General features: G+C 42.0%; 1 protein-coding gene across 1 annotated transcript; it reads right to left on the bottom strand.

The window, feature by feature from the left end:
• Positions 1-12796: 12796 nt before the first annotated feature.
• Positions 12797-14656, bottom strand: lingo2b (leucine rich repeat and Ig domain containing 2b; the record flags this gene model as incomplete). The annotated part of the gene is made up of 1 exon (XM_083998640.1): positions 12797-14656. The coding sequence occupies exon 1, from the start codon at positions 14633-14635 to the stop codon at positions 12797-12799; it is 1839 nt and encodes a 612-aa protein (XP_083854766.1). The 5' UTR covers positions 14636-14656.
• Between the last annotated feature and the right edge of the window lie 4184 nt (positions 14657-18840).

Raw genomic sequence — 18840 nt, 5'->3', positions numbered from 1 at the left:
CAAGGGATGCGTGTGAATGTGGTGACGTAGGGACGAGGGCGGGGACTGCTAACTCCATCGACTGACAAGAAGTTAGCCAAAACGACCGGATCGCTTACTTCTGCTTTAAGCATTAATATAAACTAATGTGTTAATTAATGCTGAGTAATGCATACATAATGATTATTCAACTTTTATTATTACTTAATAATTCATTAACTAACTTTGAGTAGTAAACATGAATTAACTGCTTACTAATAGGGGAGACTGGGGACAGTTGCAACACTTTTTACATTTTTCTCAGTTACTCTGAGACTATTTGGACTAGGCTCACCAAACTTTTATAGATTAAACATACATTTGTCAGCTAATTAGTCATACCATTTAAAGATGGTTACATATGACACATCAATCACAATATTCATTGGAATGGAAGAATCCAGACGTTGCAACTGACCCCAAACGTGGGGACGGTTGCAACACGGATAAGGGATGGTTGCAACATATTAAATATACATTAAATTTCACTAATTAACTTTTGATTTTTGTCTCAATAAGCAAAGTATTCCTAAAATATGCACTGTCTTACAATAATACTATAGTATTATTTAGTTATTTAGTAATATTTATCAGAGAACAGTTGGAGTTTTGTTTTGCGTGGAACATAGGCCTTGAGTCAATGTGCAGAGGTTAACAGTGGTAATAAAACTCAATAGCTCAGTGTGAGACAAGAAGAATGGAACTATTTAATACAAGAAACTTTTATAAACATGTACTCTACTTTTGGATGATTTATTCACTGTATGACATCAAATAAATGTACTTTTCTCTAATTTTCAAAGGAAAATATATGTGGCTATATCTGTCCCATAGAATAAGATACAACTACAAATTGCATATTTCATTATAGGAAGTTATCTGGAGAATTATTTTGAAATTTTAGTCTCTCATGGTTTAATATAATTGGCTGTTCTGTTCATCATGAGGGAAAAAAAATTGATATATTGTGCCTATTTTAAGCTAATAATGTTTCATTTTATACATTTGCATTTGCATAGTGCTTCCATATTCAAATGGCAGTTGTTGCAACCGTCCCCACCCTGTCAGCCATGACAAAACATCATGTACTAGCTAGACACAATGACACTGACACATGCTAACCATGTCATTTGATAGTCAACAAAACAGTGATTCAAACTAGGTAGGTTTGGATTAATTCATACAAAAGGTCAGGACAGTCTGACAAAAATACAGCTCATGAAAAAAGCTACTTTCATACCCTTAAAACAACTTTGTCTCAGTACAAGCAGGAGCAGATGCTGAATATGTCTTTTCTATTATTGGTGGGTAGAGGGTCTAACTGTGAATGTGCAGTGTGAGTGTCATGACTCTAGCATGTTTCTGATTGGAGAAATAAGGCTTGTTGCAACCGTCCCTTGTTGCAACTGTCCCCAGTCTCCCCTACTACATTAATTAGTGTGTTTCCTAATCCTAAGTAATACATAATAATGATTGTTAATATATCAGTAAACAGTTAATTAATGCTTAATAATGTACTAGCTAATATTAATTAAGGGTCCCTAATTGTAAAGTGTTACTGTTAACTTCATTGTAACATCATGTTCTGCACACTTCTGAACATTGCACATGAAAAAAAACACACAAAAAAAACTTTTTTACTATTACTATTGTGTCTTTCTATTCTTGATACTGTATATGGTATCTTTCTGTTGGATTACATAACAACACTATGTCGTCCTATTTCACATGTAGATTCCATATTTCATCAGCCAAGTGTCCTAAAAGACATGGCCATGCTTGGATGATTTGACACTTAACAATTTACATCCCATGCCAACATTCATTGTGCGGTTTTGATTGGTTTATCTCTGTTTTCCCATAACCACTCTCTTTCCCTATTAGTAGATGTCCACCCACAGCAACAGAATCATGACATTGCTGACTAATTTCTGGTTTGTGAGTCAATGCACAATCTGCTGGAGGTTTCACACCCTGAAATCTGACTGTGCACCGCTCTGCCATGTGGTCTAGATGGGAATTGAAAAACTGCGATTTCATGCAGCTTTTTGCTGTTCACACTGATCAGAAGACATCAAAACTAGGACACGTGTAGAAAAAAAACCCACCAGAATTGGGACAGTTTGAGCTGCAGTGTGTTTGCAGCCTAAATAGCCTGTAAGCAAGTAAACATGGCACAGTACATGACCTGACAGCTTGTTAAGGTGAAAACCTACATGACCTACCTTAGGTCATATCAATACATCCACATCCAGGCCACATGCCTTAATGAAAACAGTGCTGAGCAGCTGCCTTCCTCACTGCCTCACCTGACAATCAGATAAAAGCAAATGCTAATTTGGCATCCTGCTCATACTGAAAGCTTCTTTTTCAGGCAGCACTTGATGCTATCATGCTAATTGTAGAAGGAATATCTGTGTTTTGTGTGTGGGAGCTCACAGGGAATATTCAGGCTGTTGCTATGGCCTTTAACAAGATCAAAGTCCCTCCAGTGCGCTTTTATTATTTTCGATGCAGTTTCCCTTTTACCGCCACGGTACGGGTAAACAATGGAGAGGAAATGTAGTGAATGTATGACAGTCTAGCTTCCTCACATCTCTCCCCTCACAGATGGATCATTTTTGAATCTGTTCTTTAATGATCAAGAGCTCATACAGGCAGTTATCTCTGCTCTCTGCTCAGTGATCTGGCAAAGCAACACCATGCCATCAGCTTTGTTGTACACCTGTGATTAAACGCTGAACCGCCATACAACGCAGTAGATATATGGCACTAGGGAATTTAGATGCTGAAATGTGTGTTTGGTTGAGCTCATGCTCACGCTCAGAGCCATGCACACCTAAATTAATAATTTCACACATCATAAAGGATCTTCATAAAGAATCTGTCACAACCTCACAGCTGCATCAAAGAGCAGCAGTCAATGTAAATCAGAGTGGAGGATCCTGGCAGCGGCATCAGTGCTGTGTGTAGCTTGACTTTTACTGTAAAGGGAAGCTTCACCACGTTTCACATCTCGGTTTCTGGGCCATCACAATATGGGATCTTTGACCTGTTGGCCAGTTCAGTGGTTCTTCCTGGTGACCCAGGCCATGCTGAATGGAAAAAAAAACTGAATCGTGCCATATGAAGAAAAAAAAACGAGACAGCCCTCATTTAGATTTGCTCCACACAGTAATCTGTAAATACATTATTCACTCAGCTTTTTAAAAAACAGTCTGCTGTACTGTTTTACATATAGAAAGACACTAATACTCACTTTGGTGGCATGTGTGGGTGTACATCATGATGGTTTCCAGCTCTGAGTAATGCTGCTTGTTCTTAAAGAGACAAAATAATTCCAGCTTTAGCACCTGTCATCAGTGATGAAATGAACATGGTAAAAAAAAAAACAGTGGGAGTGGGCACATGCCCCAAATTTTAAGCACTGTAACAGGTGAACAGTCATGGCTGACTTAACAAGATAAAGAAGGTAAATGGTCTTAATATATAATTTAGGGCAATCAACAAACATGATTCAGCTAAAAGCCATCATCCTACATTTAAAAAAAAAAAAATATTCTAAACGGGTGAATATGTGGCCTGTAGATGTACTGTTTCCTACACTGATGGTGGCTAATAGCTGAAAGACATTCATTCATCTTAATGGAATGAAGCAGAAGGGAAATATAGGATACACTTAAACACTTAGTTGACATTAATATTATAACGTACACATAACACTGATCTGTAGGGCATTTACAAGATAACAGTGTTATGTGATGTTATTTAAACTCAATTATTGTAATTCAACTCAAAGAAAATTACAGTACCATCTGCTGATCTTCCCATGAACAAACAGCCAGTTCAGATGTCAATTATTAGCTGTAATACTGTTATTTTTATTCCATCAGGGTTAATGAATATAGCTCTGAGGAAACCATGGTTACACCTGATAGCTCATTTGTGTGTTAGCAGTGACAACACTATGTTAAGCAAATACTTAATTGACACACATATAATCTGCATTATTTTTATACAAACATATATTAGTATATTTATATTTTTCATCTGCAGTCCGTTTTTCTGCAAAGTTGTTAATGTTGTGTTTTCTGCTTTAGTTGTTTGGTTTCTGTTTTCAAGTTGTTGTGATTCCCCATTTGCCAGTGTATTTTGTGACTTGTGTTTTGTGGGATCCTGTTGTGATCCCCTGCAGTGTTTGGAACTTGTTGTGTTTTCCTATTTGCCATTGTGTTTTGCGATCTGCTGTTGAGATTCCCTGTTTGTTGTTGTTATTTGCACTTCAGGGCCACCGTATCATCCCGTCTTATGAGATCATCTTTCTTCCACGAGCCAACTTTACTTCGTTACTTTCCATCTCCAAAAACCTGAGCTGACAGGAACTGACTGATTATGCTGTGTATTAACTGTGAGTCATACAGAGACTGAGAGATAAATGATACGCCGCCTTTAGCTCCCTCCTAACAGATAAACAAGGGGGGTATCTGTATTCTGTGGGGTTTAGAGACTTGAGAGGAATTTACATTATGCAATTGAAAACAGCATGAGAGTGTCAAAAACTAATACGAGAGTGATTTTAAACTTTCATGAAGGAAGCTTATTCACAGAAAAATAAAATATAATAGTAAGAGTGTAAACAATGTGAAAATACAGTTTCTTTCTCTTAATGTTTACAGACTTTTTGAGTGGGGCGCATATATTTTATTCCAGATTTACTTCCTGCACCATCAACCTGATTCCACTTAACCATGACTTACATCCTTGTAACCAAGCACACTGGGACTTTTTCCAAAACTTCCCCGGGGGGCAACCGTCATTCCGACATCCCAGGGTGCAGATCCGATGTCAGGATTGGGGGGGACACAAAAGAGATTTTTTTTTTTTTTGCCCATATGCAACTCATACCATGCCGCCATAAATCACAACTTGGTAGAGGCTCACCAAATCATTCAAAAAGTACTGCACAGGGAATCATTTATTGTTCTTACCTTTCTTGTTTATTTGTCAGCCAACAGCGCGAATCACTGCTGTTATATTAGTAAATTATAATTTTAAGGGTCTCGGACATGTAATATCTACTCACGTTCTTATCTTTCGCCTCCCTCCGACCTAGATCCCCAATTCTTCTCACCATCTTTTCTCCCAGTGTATGGGATTACTTTATACATGATTAACTGATATGGATGAATATCAAAATATGAAGCCCTAAGATTGAGGGGGTTGTTTTTTTTTTAATGCCTGCTGATTTCATCAGCGTCTGTGTAAGAAACTACCCATTAATTTGCATCATAGTGGAGGAGACCAGAGATGGGATGTGGAGTCAGAAATATATTTGTCAAACATTATTTGTTCCACCATTTCAATCATTTCTTTTTAGATGTGAATCTAAAATGTGAAGTCTGGAAATACATTTGTTCAATTTTGAATAATTTAGGGTATTTTTATTGGGGGGGGACAAATTATGTTTTTCAGAAATTTGGGGGGGACATGTCCCCCCTCTCCCCCCCGGGATCTGCACCCATGCACCAGTCCGACATAGGCCTCTAGTTTTCTATCAAACGTCCCATCATTCCGACAATTCTTGCCTCCTACGGTTGGAATGACGGTGTTTTTCTCTTTTTTTAAACATCCTGCCTTTCCGACAATTTCTTTAATAGCGTATTTTTTCCCCAAAAGATTTTGCACTGGTTGGGCTTAGGCAATGATGAAAGGAGTTGGTTAAGATTGGTAAAAAAGACCAGGTAGAGGCTAGACCGGCCAGTTAGATAGATAGAGTCCAGAAGTAGAGAGTCCAGATAAGTATAGGGAGTCAACTGTTGAGTAACGCACATTTCCCTATGTTGAAAGCCTTGTCGGAATGGTGGGATGATGGCATGTTGGAATAGCGGTAGTATGTCGGAGTGGTGGGATGTCGGAATGACAGCATGTTCCCCTGCCTTCAGACGTCTGTACTGGTTTGATGCACGTCTCACAGCAACTTGAATCAATAGAAAATATTGGAGTTTGGTGCAGTGGCTCTTCCCGGCGCCCTGGGGCCTGCTGATGATGTACAGACGATAATGAAAGGTCAGTCGCTAATCGAGCTTGGCCTGTAGCGGTGGCAGGTTCATGCCACGCAGGACCTCAGAAGGCCTTCAGAGAGGAGCTGTAAAAATGTAATGTTATTGCCTGTTGGTTTTGATGGTGCTGGTGCTGTGCTGCTGTAATAGAGGCTGCTGCTCTATGGCCTCATATGGGTGCTCAGGAGAATCCTTGAGTTTACATTAAACTACTGCAGAGCCAGCTGTATATTAATTACTGTTTAATTTTAATTTTATTGAATAAAAACTACAATTCGATTTGCAATGATATCCTCCAGTTCACAAACAATATAGAGCAAGAAAAGACACTTAGACACTTATTAGACTAATCTCTCTTCAACGCCATTTTGACAAAAATAGGCCTCATATTATCACCAGCAATAATCATCCACTTAATGGTGTAAAGTGTAGACAAGTGAAACAGATGGAGCTCCGGTTTCATAATGGTGTTTACAGCTCATAAAGCGGCAGCTTCATGGCGTCTTTTATGATGTTGAAAGTTTCTGGAAAAACCTCAGATAAATCTCTGCAGCAGTCAATATCAGAAGGAAGCAAGGAACTCATCATGATGTGAATAAGATGAAAGTATTCATGTTTTGCATTTTTGTGACATTTCACACAAGAAAAAGCAGGAAAGAGTTACATTTATGAGCAACACAACACTTGCAGTCAGGGATTTTGCTACTTCAGCTACTTGGTTTAGTATGAGCAGCAACTTGGTGGCTACTGGTGCCTAAGTTTATTGGCAAAACTTTTTGACTCTTTTTTAGTTTTAAGTGTTAATGTTTGTTCAGACCAAATGGGAAGTTTAATTTTTCCTACTGGTCATGCATAAAAACCTTTCCAGCAATTTCACTTATGTTTTTTTTTATGTGCAAATTGAAAGTGCACATAAAAAAACAGGTGGATGGAAACATATTTTGGAACATTAGTGCAGCCATTTTCTTTTACAGTGGAAAAAATGTAATTACATTTCACACTGGAGAGCAGTGGTTTTTATTCTGACTGTCAGCGATGGCGAAGACCCGCTCCCCCCATCAGCTCCCCCCATTTAACCCTGCACTGGTCAAAGTCGAGCACCACTCATCTCATCTCAGTGGAACTGGCCCATTAAAACACAGCTTGTGGCAAGTGTCGGCGAGAGGTGCAGTGTGAAAGATGAGAGCAATAACAAAAAGAAGCACATCAAATCGCACCACTAGCAGCACCCCCCCCCCCTCCACCACCAACCCCCCGGGTGTCAATTGAATTGACACGTCGTCTAATGCTCTGGAAGTAGAGAAAGCTTCCCTGTGACGTCATTTTACTGACTTCTCCCCCCTCTCTTGTGTCGTAACAGCCGGCGCTTATGGAGACACGACACCAGAACGTTACATGTGTAGGCTATAACAAAAAATTGCAGCTGGGTGCCTGGAGGCATGCAGTGTGATTTGTGCTGAGGCCGTGGAGAATTACAGCCACATTAGAGATGTCCTCTGGGCTTCGGTTGCACGCTCTGTGAACACCAGCCCTGTAGGCAGCTATAAGCGTCAGAGCCCGCGCACACTCAGCATCACTGCAGCATTGTGCTTTAAAAAAGAAAACCCAAGAGCAATAACTTAAGGGGAAACTATGGGAAGGCGCACGTCACTTATACATCAGTGTGTCTCATCAGTGCATGTTAATTCACTTTTTACTTTTGTAGTGACGTTAGCCAGCGAATGAGATCAATGATTATAAATGATTAATTTGTGAGTTATGACTCGCTGCCCCGTTTCCTCCCGCAGACACTAAATCACAGCGGAGGAAAAGCAAAGCTAGGTGCTGATTAATTCAAACATTAATTCTCCTTACAACAAGCCTCCCAGTCAGCTTTAAATAGGCCCATTGTTCAACCGAAATTTGCTCTCACAAGGCGCAGTCGTCTCTTAATGACGGCGTTCTTGTCTGTGAGTCACCAATTAATTCGGTGCATTCTGGGGGACTGGCCGGTGGCAGTTTGTTGTAGGCTACACCCCAATCACATGTGTCACAGACATCAAGAAGATGTTACCTACATGCAGCCTTGCGTGGACTTTTACACGAGACACAGAACAACTCAGATCTTGCATGCAGGGCCGTTGCTAGGTATTCTGGGCCCCCTTAAAGAATACTAAATTGGGCCCCTACCCCCTAACTTTTCCATTTTTTTTCTTAGACTACGTATGTATTATCATTTTTTTTATTTAGCCTACTTTGTTTTGATGCTAATGCAACATTACTATGAGAATTTATCAGGATCTTATGCAGAATAAATCAGTCATACAAAGATTAGACTACTGGGGTTTTTTGTGGGCCCCACTGGGCGCTGGGCCCCTATAATTATCATCGCCTTTCTCCCCTATACAAGAACAATTAGGCTAAAACTCTCATTTTTAAAGTGCAACAAATGCCTTCCTCTAATTGCATGTGTTGGCCCAAGATGGATCCGTCTTCCGGTGAGTGCTGGTTTCATGTCAGCCGGCAGTCAAAGTGATGAGGCAGAAGTCAGCGCCTTTACCGGATGAAGAGGTCACGGCCATGCTTAGAGGGTCAGCAGAGCTAATTAGACAGAATGAATGACTGGGACCTAAGGGGCTAAATGCAATTACCAACCGTGTGAAAGGCATAAGTAGGGGAGATAAACCCATGAGATATCAGCTGATGAAAGTTTAAATCTTTTTTTTTTTCACTTAAAGCCTGGAAATACCTGGAGTTGGAACCAAACGTATGCACCCCTGCTGTACGTGGGCAGAGCTTAGAGATAGCAGGAGGCTTTCCACACAAACAGCTTTTGGCTCATTACCTCACAGCACCACACTGCGTTAAATGTTAAGACATCAGAGATATTCGCAGGGATGAGTCTGTCTCCCTTCTGTCAGCGAATTTATGGACAATATGACAACCACAATGACTGTGTAAAAAAAAAAAAAAAAAAAAATTGCCTGCCTGCCAAATTAAATGATGAGCCAAGAAGCTGCGGTGAACCGGGGTAACAAGGATCACCAGCTCCTAAATATATACATCCCTGTCTCAGCAGGTGCTGCGAGATGAGTTGGACTGAGCCTGCAGACGGCAGAATGTCACTTCAAGCACGTCTGAAGAGTGAAGCAGCCTGAATAATCATTATAGCCTGTTCAGCTCTTTTCCCCGACCAAAAAAGGGAGCAATAAGCAGAAGAAGTAGCGGTGCTGCGTGTTTCATGTTGTCTTGTGTGATTGTTTGATCCAGGATTAAAGATGCACAGGAAACCCAGATGGCAGTCTCTGCTTGGTCTGCTTCCAAAGACTGTCACCGCTGGAAACAACTGGGACTCCCTGAATGTCTTGGCAGTGTATAGGAAGGATGTCTAGAGGAATTTAAATCTGCACAAATAAGACTTAGGTTGACACTAAACAGTGTCTAAAGGCGCAATGGTAAGAAGGGCAACAGGGCATCAATGAACCTCTCGAAGAAAAATCTCAGAATCAAGAACATTAGCTCGTATAAGTAAGTCAGCTTGTCAAGTTGGGGACACTGACATTCAAACAATAATAATCGCAAAACTTGAACGAATACGAAGCTGATCCCACACAACACTGTTGACACTGTTGTTGTCTGTATCTGTGCATGGCTCATTAAATCCAAACTAGAAGACATGCAGTGTGTGGGAAAGACGTCTTGTGTTACTACAATCTTCAGCTACACTAGCAGCTGTCTGATGCTGTACCTAGATAGGAGACCACACCAGCTGTGGGTGTGACATTCTTGTTTCATGAACTTCTTTATTTAAAGGACACATCTCAGGTATAGAAAATGTCCTTTCTCTCTTTACATTGCACTGACACTGAGCACTAGTTTTCTTTATTGTTGGCTATTTCTCACACCGTCCAATTGATCAGATTGATGACTCACACATGAAAGAATTTGAGGGAGAATCCTGTAATAACACAGCTGTAATACAATTAATAATTCATGTAAGGAATATGCTATTTGAATGTGATTAACTATGGAGGTCATGTTTGCATTAATATTCATAATGTCTGCATATGTGATACATCTATGTGGTCTGGCTTGTTGCAAATCCTCAGCTTTTTCATACAGTAGCACTTCTTTTTACATTCAATTCATTCCTACAGATGAAAGAAAAACCGATACTGCATGTTAATGAAATAATGCTTTTTTTTTTTTTTTTTTTTTACTTTGCGGCATGGAGAATTACAATTCAAGTAGACAAGCTAGCAGTGTTACTGAAAACTTGGTCATTGCCGGTCAAAGGGACAGTGGTACTTCGAGCTAAATAGTAATGTCAGCAGCATAGATGACAATGCTGATATGCTTAAGATACGGAGGCATAATGTTTACCGTGTTCATGATGTTAGTTTTGCAGGTTTTGGCGATTTGCACTAAGCAAAAAGTACAGCTGAGGCTGACAGGAATGCCATTAGTTTATTTAGTCATAAAACAAAAAAATGAACAAAAATGAAATTTTAACCTGTATAATGAATATAGTGTTCAGGCTTGACAACTGAAATAACACCTGTAAGAGCTAACTGGTGTAAACCATCACCCTTTCGGACAGGACAGAGAGAAAGCTGCAAAAACAGGGGAGCATACATCAGTCCGACTGCCCAAAAGTCCGACGGCTCATTTCTCCGACTACCCATTCTACAGTGTTAAGGTTAGGTTTAGGGTAAGGTTAAGGTTTAGGGCTACTTAAGTCGGAGAAATGGGAGGTCGGACTAATGGACGCAAAAATAAAGAAATGTATGGTCGGAGAAATGGGTAGTCGGACAGACGTCATGCGCCCGCAAAAACAGCCTGCGAAAAAATGCAAGGAGGAAACGTAAACAGACAAATCAGGTGCGCCCCGTACTGTACTACTGACCACATGAGGGGGAAAAGCCGTAAACGCACTGAAAAGCTACAGCAAAATATGACATGATATAAAAGGAAAAAACCAGGGCAAAGTCAGTGAAGTCAGGACTGTTCTGTATTAACACAATACGTAGTGACAGAGAAATATAATTAGTTTCTTTCAGGGATATTTTTAAATATCATGGTGATATTAGAATTAGAAATAATTAATGGTATAATAATACTGTAATATATAAATGATTTAAAACATATTCAGGTCACTGCAAAGCCACTAAACAAAAATTTAACTACTGGAACTACAATCTTAGGGGTATGATTAAGATTTATTTCAATTTGAAAATATACCCATAAATTTGTCATATGAAAACAATTAAACAACCTTGAACATCTTTATCACAACAGGATCACACAAGTTGAACACCACCCACATCCCTGCAATACAAACAACTGCCCTTGATTTACTTTTTTTTTTTTTCTAAACATTTAAAACATTTTCAACAAAAAGCCAAAAACAATACAAGATTCCACTACAACTTTCAAATTGCCACCTATTAAATACCCATAACCCCCTCGGTGCCCCAGGGACACAAAGACCTAGGACACGCTAGCTTTGAAGTGGTGCGATCAAAATAAAATAAAAAAAATGCAAGAGGGACGGGAATTCAACCCATAAATCTGTGAAGCTCAACTTTGTCTTGTCCCAAGGAGGGCACTGGCCAGTAAATCTTTGCCATTGTGTCTGGTCACCGACTCTTTTATATCATATCAAGGGATTTGTCTGGCAGGAAAATCTGCCCATGATTTATTATGTTATAAAATGGGTTTAACATGCCATTTCTATAGCTCCAAGCCTTTCTGGAGTAATAACACCGCAGACCACTGCCATTTCTCAGGAAAGTGAGCTCTGTAGTAAAGACAAAGTTCTGGCTTCACACTGTAACCACTGTGTGAGTGTGTGTGTGCGGTGTGTGTGTAGATGTAGGTGTGTGTGTATGTGTGTGTTTCAACATTTCCTTGAGTTTAGAAAAATCCCCGTCTAATGTTGGAGTGATTCCAAGGGGGACGTTGACCTATTTCAAAATTTATGCAGCATTTCTTTTTGAATATGATAATTGTGATTTTGCATACAAACATAGATCATCCTCTGTTTTACACAACAGCGACAACACTGTTGTAACAATGACCGAACAAGAACAAAGGGCCTGGGAGAAACGCTTTGGACCCCGATCATTCATTTTAATTGTTCCATCCAACAAGAAAGGCAATGCGTGCACATGCACAAAGAAACACACGAATGCAACATGCGCACACTGATGCACACACACATACACACATGCGCGCACACACATGAAACACAACACACGCCTTTCATACTGCAGCTAAGATGGGTATTTAGACAATTTAGTCCTGACGTGTCGCAGCGATGATAGCTCTACTGCCACGCAAAGGTGTCGCCTGTCACTCCCAGCGGCTCCCTCCTCCTCCACCTTGATGTCATGGTGAGTCGACAACATCATTACTCATCACATCACCACTGAAACACATGCCTAGTGCAGCACTATATCACTCCCATATTGATATGTTGGTTATAGTATTATATTCAATGTACTGTATGAGAACATTATTTCATATAAACACGTCCACAGTTTCATATATCACTTTTATATTCACATGTCCACTTTATCACTAGATCACCGTCATATTGACACCCACTATAATAGTACATCACTTTCTTTTGTCACAAATCCACTGTGTCATAGAAAAAACGTTTTTTTTTTTTTCAGTTGATATGTGTGCACCGTGTTGTTGACGTTGGTTATCGTATGCGTCAGTCTGCATCAATTTCAAATCATTTTCATGTTGACTCGTCTCGGGCCGCTCGTTTCCGCCACCTCGGCCGACGCCCCGTTTGATTTGCGAGGGACATATTCAATATCAAAGTTGCTCTTGTGACGTCCTTTCCCTCGGCTCCAGGCGAACAGAAGCAAGAAACAGAATATGACCACACCTAGGAAGGACAGGCAGCCCATGGCTGTAGATATAATGATCGTCTTAATGTCTATGGGGACTGTCATGTTGTACAGTACTGTCCCATTCCCCCATGTGCTGTTAGAGTCTGTCAGATAGTTTGAGCTCCTGTTGCTATAGTGAGATCTGTCCCCTATGCCCAGGCTCTTCACAGCTAAAGAGGCTGACAGGCTCGCGTTGCCAGCAGGGTTACTGGCAATACACAAGTACACCCCGCTGTCATGCAGCTCGGCTGCCTTGATCTCCAGGGTGCCATCTGGTTGGACTTCCACCCTACCACTGCTCTTGGCTGTGACGTAGCGTCTGTGAGGTGTAATCCAGACCACAGAGGGCCGAGGTGCTCCCTCTGCCATGCAGCTCAGGCGGGCAGGTTGACCCTCATCAGCCATCAGCAGCTGTGTCGTGTTGGGTCCAATTCGTGGCCTGGTGCAGGTCATGTACCTGGACACCAGAGGCTCCCTGAGGTCACGCAGAGTTTTCCCCAGGAGGTGCTCGGGGGCGCTGCACTCAGGCTGGACATCCAGGATCTGCAAAGAGGGGGGTTTGTGGCTATTGAGAAGCCACAGCAATCTGCAGTCGCACACTAATGGATTTCCTCCTAGACAGAGCCTCTGGAGGCTGTCTGGCGAGGCAAACACTGCCCTCTCCAGAGAGTCCAGGCGGTTCCGTGACACATCCAGCAGTTGCAAAGATTTGAGGCCTACAAAAGCAAGGGGCTCGATAGAAAGCAGCTGACCCCCTTGTAGACGGAGCTCCAGCAGGTGTGGGAGCTGGCCCAGCTCTCCCTGATGGATGTGCTGGATGCGGCAGTAGGACAAGTTGAGATGTGTGAGGTAGGGCAGGTTGCGCAGCACTGCGCCAGGGAAGGCAGACAGGTTGGTGTTGGTCATGAACAACATCGTGAGGTTGAGTCCGTGCAGTGAGAGGGGAGGCAGCGCGTCCAGCCAGGGCCAGTAATCAATCTCCAGTCGGCGGAGACGAGATAACCTCTTAAAGGAGAAGGGCTTCAGAAAACCAATGCTCAGGTAGCGCATGCGCAGTTCCACCAGACTGTGCAGATGCGCCAGAGCATCAGTGGGGACCACGGTCAGATTGGACCGTTCCAGGGTCAGACTCTGGAGCCCGAGTAATCCCGTAAAAGCCCGCTGAGAGATGAAAACCAGTTCGTTATCACCCACCTCCAGGGACGTCAACCTGCGCAGATCTTGGAAGGCATGATCCAAGAGGACCACCAGCCGGTTGTGGCTGAGGTCAAGGCGGGTGAGGTTGGTCAGGCCCGACAGCACGCCCGCGGGAACCAGCTGAATCAAGTTACTGCGGAAGTTGAGCGAGCGGAGGGCGAGCTGAGAGCGAAACGAGCCCGGCTCCACCACGCTGATGAGGTTGTCGCTGAGATCCAGGTCCTCCAGCTGCTGGAACGAGGAGAAGTTGTCCGGCGTGATGATGCGCAGCTTGTTCTTGCTGAGGTCCAGGACGCGCGTCTCGATGGGGATGCCCTCGGGGATGGTGGGCAGGCGCTTCCGGTGGCAGCTGACGGACTTGCTTTGGGCGGAGCACTCGCATCGGGCGGGGCAGCTCAGAGCTGAGCTGGCCAGGAGAAGCAGCAAGGCCCCGCCCAGGAAGAGGTGGCAGTGGTGCGGGGCTGGGTGTCGCATGTCTCCTTTACCCACGTTGCCCTCTGTCACGGCACGGCTTCTCGTCCATACAGAGCACCATCACGGACAAGCCCTGCAAAGACAGAACACATCAGGTTTCAGGTTTCTTTCTTTAGCACACATTTATATTCAATGGTGCAAGGAGGGAACGAAGCCGATTGGCTTGTACATAAGTTCCACCCCTGTCATTAATTACAACAAAACAAATTTCTATGGCTAACAGATAAACATTGAGAAAAAAAAAGAGAAAAAGTGCATACACAATCAATGTTATATGAGCAAAATGAGCAAAAATGAGGAGATAGAGAACAAAGTGATCAGTAATAAATAGAGACAATGGAAATAAGGTACAAAAAATTCATAGATAGAAATCATAAAAAGACAGAGTGTGGGATATGGAGAGAGCGGGGAATTCAAGAAAAGCTAAGATGTATTTTTAGCTGCTTTCTAAAGAGTGAATAGTAAGATATGGATCTTAGCGAAGGAGGTAGTCCATTCCAAAGCATAGGACCTCTATTGAACTGATGGTGTGATGTGCGGATAAAGGGTAAATATAGAGTAAGATTATTACTGTGTCTAGTATGGTGAGGATGTACATTATAAGTGAAGGTAAAAACAATTTGAAAAGTGACAGGGAGATATTGGTTCCTGTAAATAAACTTGTGAATAAACAAACAAATCTGATAGTTATTCAGTTTGTGAATTGGTAGAAGAGAATACTACGTCAGACTGCCCTCCCCCAGCCCTCCCAACGTGCTCACCTCCCACCCTCTTTCATTTTTCAACCCTGTACACCTCATGTCTGCTTAAACTACCCAGCCTTTTCTCTCCTAATGAACTGTCCCTTTTCCAGGCACGGAGGATATAATGGAATTAAACTCACAGCAGGGAAAGACACAGCAAGATAGAAAAATATCCACTGCTGAAAAATTGTGAGCGTTCATCGCTGTGTTAGCACAAAAGGTTGCAGGCTAACTGGAGATGCTTTATGAGGACGGAAGATGTTCTGGCTCGACTGCGAGAAATGACCCTCGTTAGAGCACAGGGAGGCCAAAATGCCCATGTGGATTTGTTGTGTCTGCGTATTTTACATCCTGGATAATGGTGTGCACAGTATGTTTGTGTATGTGTGTGTGTGTGTGTGTGTGTGTGTGTGTGTGTGGGAAGGGCAGCAAATGGAAGTTGTTGGGAAGTATTTAAACTGAAATACCAACTAAACAGGAAATTAAATGTCAGCTTGGGTTTGCTTCTACAAGTCAGTCCACAGAGATTACAGCAGACACACACATAACGCCAGTGTAGGATGAATGGAAACAAAAATATATGACTCCTTAATAAGTAATCACTATCGACTCTCTGGGCTCATTGTTTCTATTGGTGCAAAGAGCACAAGCGTTACTGTATTTATCACAAAGATGCTGTGTCTAGGCATTCAAATATGCATTAAAGTGTTAAATATTTAATAGTTAATGAGGGGAAAAAAAACAAGTAATAAATACAAACTCTGAAGAATAACAACGTGCATATATTTGCATAATCCTCAGTTTCTGTTTGCTTCATTGGTTTATCACCCCCCTCTTTTCCATTTTACTGCTTGTTATTTCAAATTAAAGGCTTCTTCATAATCTATATATTTGGATAAGTTGTATAACTGAAAGGACCCGGCTTTACAGCAGACATCAGTTAAGCTTTATGTTGTTTTTAATGTTTGCACATTACTCACAGGATAAAATGTAGTCTGGAGTGAACAGCACTGCAGCCACTGTGTGGCACAGATGATGATGATGATGATGATGATGATGATGATGATGATGATGATGATGAAGGAGGCTAAAAAGTGTGGCTACTGTTGTGGCAGCACAGGTGATACAACACCATGGGGAAATTTATGAATGACAAAAAAGTGAGTTTGGTGAAGACTTTCTTTTTCATATTCTTCTGTGATTCCTGAAATAACTCTGCTTTCATGATTTTCTTGCTTCTTTTTCATTCGCTCAACATGATTTGCGGCTGTTTTGGTTTCTGCTTGATGGAAATCTATCAATACATTTCAAACATGCTGAGTGCTTGAGGGTGGGGGGTAGTTGCGGAGGGGGAAAGATAATTACAGGGTAATGAGGGAGAGAGTTCAACTGTAAAACATTATGTTCTCTGAGAGCCATGCCTCTCCGCAGCTTGGGATGGCTCAGCCCTTAGGAAAAAAGAGGAGGAAGAGGAAGAAGAAGTGAAAACGACCTCTTCGCAGCCACAGGTTGTTGAATTGACAGATGGCTATGCAGACAGAGAGGCTGACCATAATTGCCTCATTACCAGTTGTATCTGTATTCTGCTCGTGGCTATCTTTGCCAATTAGGTTTGTAAAAACCTAAGACACATCTGTGAGTGGTGGAAATCTGAATGCACTATCATAAAAGGTGCAGAGAAATGCCAGAAATATGAAAAGGTGCCTTTAAGAGAGAAAAAAAAAGAAGCTTTCTGACTCCTTTGCAGAGATCTGTCAATCACTGCTGAGCAAAATCCTGCCAAGGTAAGCAGATGATGAGCACGCAGACAGACACACACCTTACTTTGATAGTGAAGTGAGTGACATTCAGAAAATAGCGGAGATGAGGCAGAAGGAGCCGTAGAGCACACACACAGACACACACACAGCTCTCTCTCTCTTTCCCACAGCACTCACCCCTCCGCCCGGCTCAGCAGCTTCACTCCTCGCATCTCCGTATCTCTCCTCCTTTTTCCCCCCCCTCTTCTTTCTTTTCTACCGCTGTTTTATCTCTCCGTCCTCCTGTTCACACATCTTCCGCCTAACTCCTTTACTCTCCCCCAGTCCTGCAAAAGCCCCAGTCCGTTCATCAGTCCCTGCAGGCTCGCTTTTTATCGATCGCAGCGCAGACACATCAGATGCCAGGAATGTAGCCTTTAACAAAGAGCAGGCCGTTGCCACAGCAACTACAAACCCTTACTCCCATCCGCTCTATGTAGTCTGCCAATCAAATTAATGAAAAAAAAAGGGGAAGAAACGGAGTAAGGAGGGTGACATTTCTTCATATTCCTTTAGTCCTCGCATTGAGAGAACACACAAATTGAATACATTCCTGGAAATTCAGTTTCATTGGTAGAGCGGAGCCTAGTTTAAGGTGTTTCCAAGCTGTCATTCTCAACGCCTTGCTATTTGTCGACCTGTCTTGTTGCCCATCCATCTGGTGCCCTGGTAACTATCTCTGTCCGTCTACCTTATTATCCGTCTACAAGCCTGCTTCTGTCTTTGTGTATTTATCAGTCTGCCTTTAGCCGTCAGCCTCTGTTCCTCTCTGCTTCTCTGTTTAATAATTACAGTCCAGTTGTCTGTTGATGCGGCGGGGTGGGGTGGGGTGGGGGTCGGGGGGGTGGTGGACTGGGCTGGGCTGGCGATCTGTCGTAGAGTTGTGTGGCACTCAGTCTTAACATGGCTCTGTGCAGAGAAAACACCACAGCCTTGTAACTTATTTAAGCTCATAGCAGAAAAGGCACTGGATAAAAAATTGCTATTGCTGTGCTGCGAATACTTCTTTGCTTTATTTACAGAGTTCAACTTTGAAAGGTTAAAAAAAAACAGTTTTTGCTTCTCTGACAGGATGATAAGAAATCTCTTTTTTGAGTTGTAAATAGATTAGATATATTTTTCCTCATAAAAAAATAAATAAAAAACCCCTGACACATTTAGAGTAAGTATCATGAATCAAAATCTGTCCCCATCCAGCTTTCACAGTACAGGCACTGATAAAATAAAGATGATTCCTCACTGTAAATCACGTCCCTGGATTAAAATACTATTTCAGCACTTGTACGAGTGCATAACCTTGAAAAATGATTTGCTTTGATTCTGCTGAAGACCAGCAGTCTGTTTGATGTCCCAATCCATACCTAGCACACAGCCCACTGTCCTCCCACTGCTTTCTGTCTTTGGGTTTTCACTTGCATGCCTTTAAGACATATTCCTGCGTCCTCACAGTGGCCGAGTGATAGCTGACAGATGACATTAATGTAACATGATGTGGGCTATATGAATACAATTACAGAGAAACAAACATTACAGGACGTAGCTCGAAAATGGCAGTTGCTTAAACTGTAACAAGCATTTTTCCAACGCTTAGTCGCTTCTGCAAACTGTTGGTGGATTTAAAGACATCGTTTCAGGTCAATGCTGAAAAAATAGTTTGGGCTCC

This window comes from Trachurus trachurus, assembly GCF_905171665.1.
Source record: "Trachurus trachurus genome assembly, chromosome: 22".
In the NCBI taxonomy this organism is placed as follows: Eukaryota; Metazoa; Chordata; class Actinopteri; order Carangiformes; family Carangidae; genus Trachurus; species Trachurus trachurus.
The sequence above is the reverse complement of the archived record's forward strand: the minus strand, read 5'-3'. Positions and strand labels throughout refer to the sequence as shown.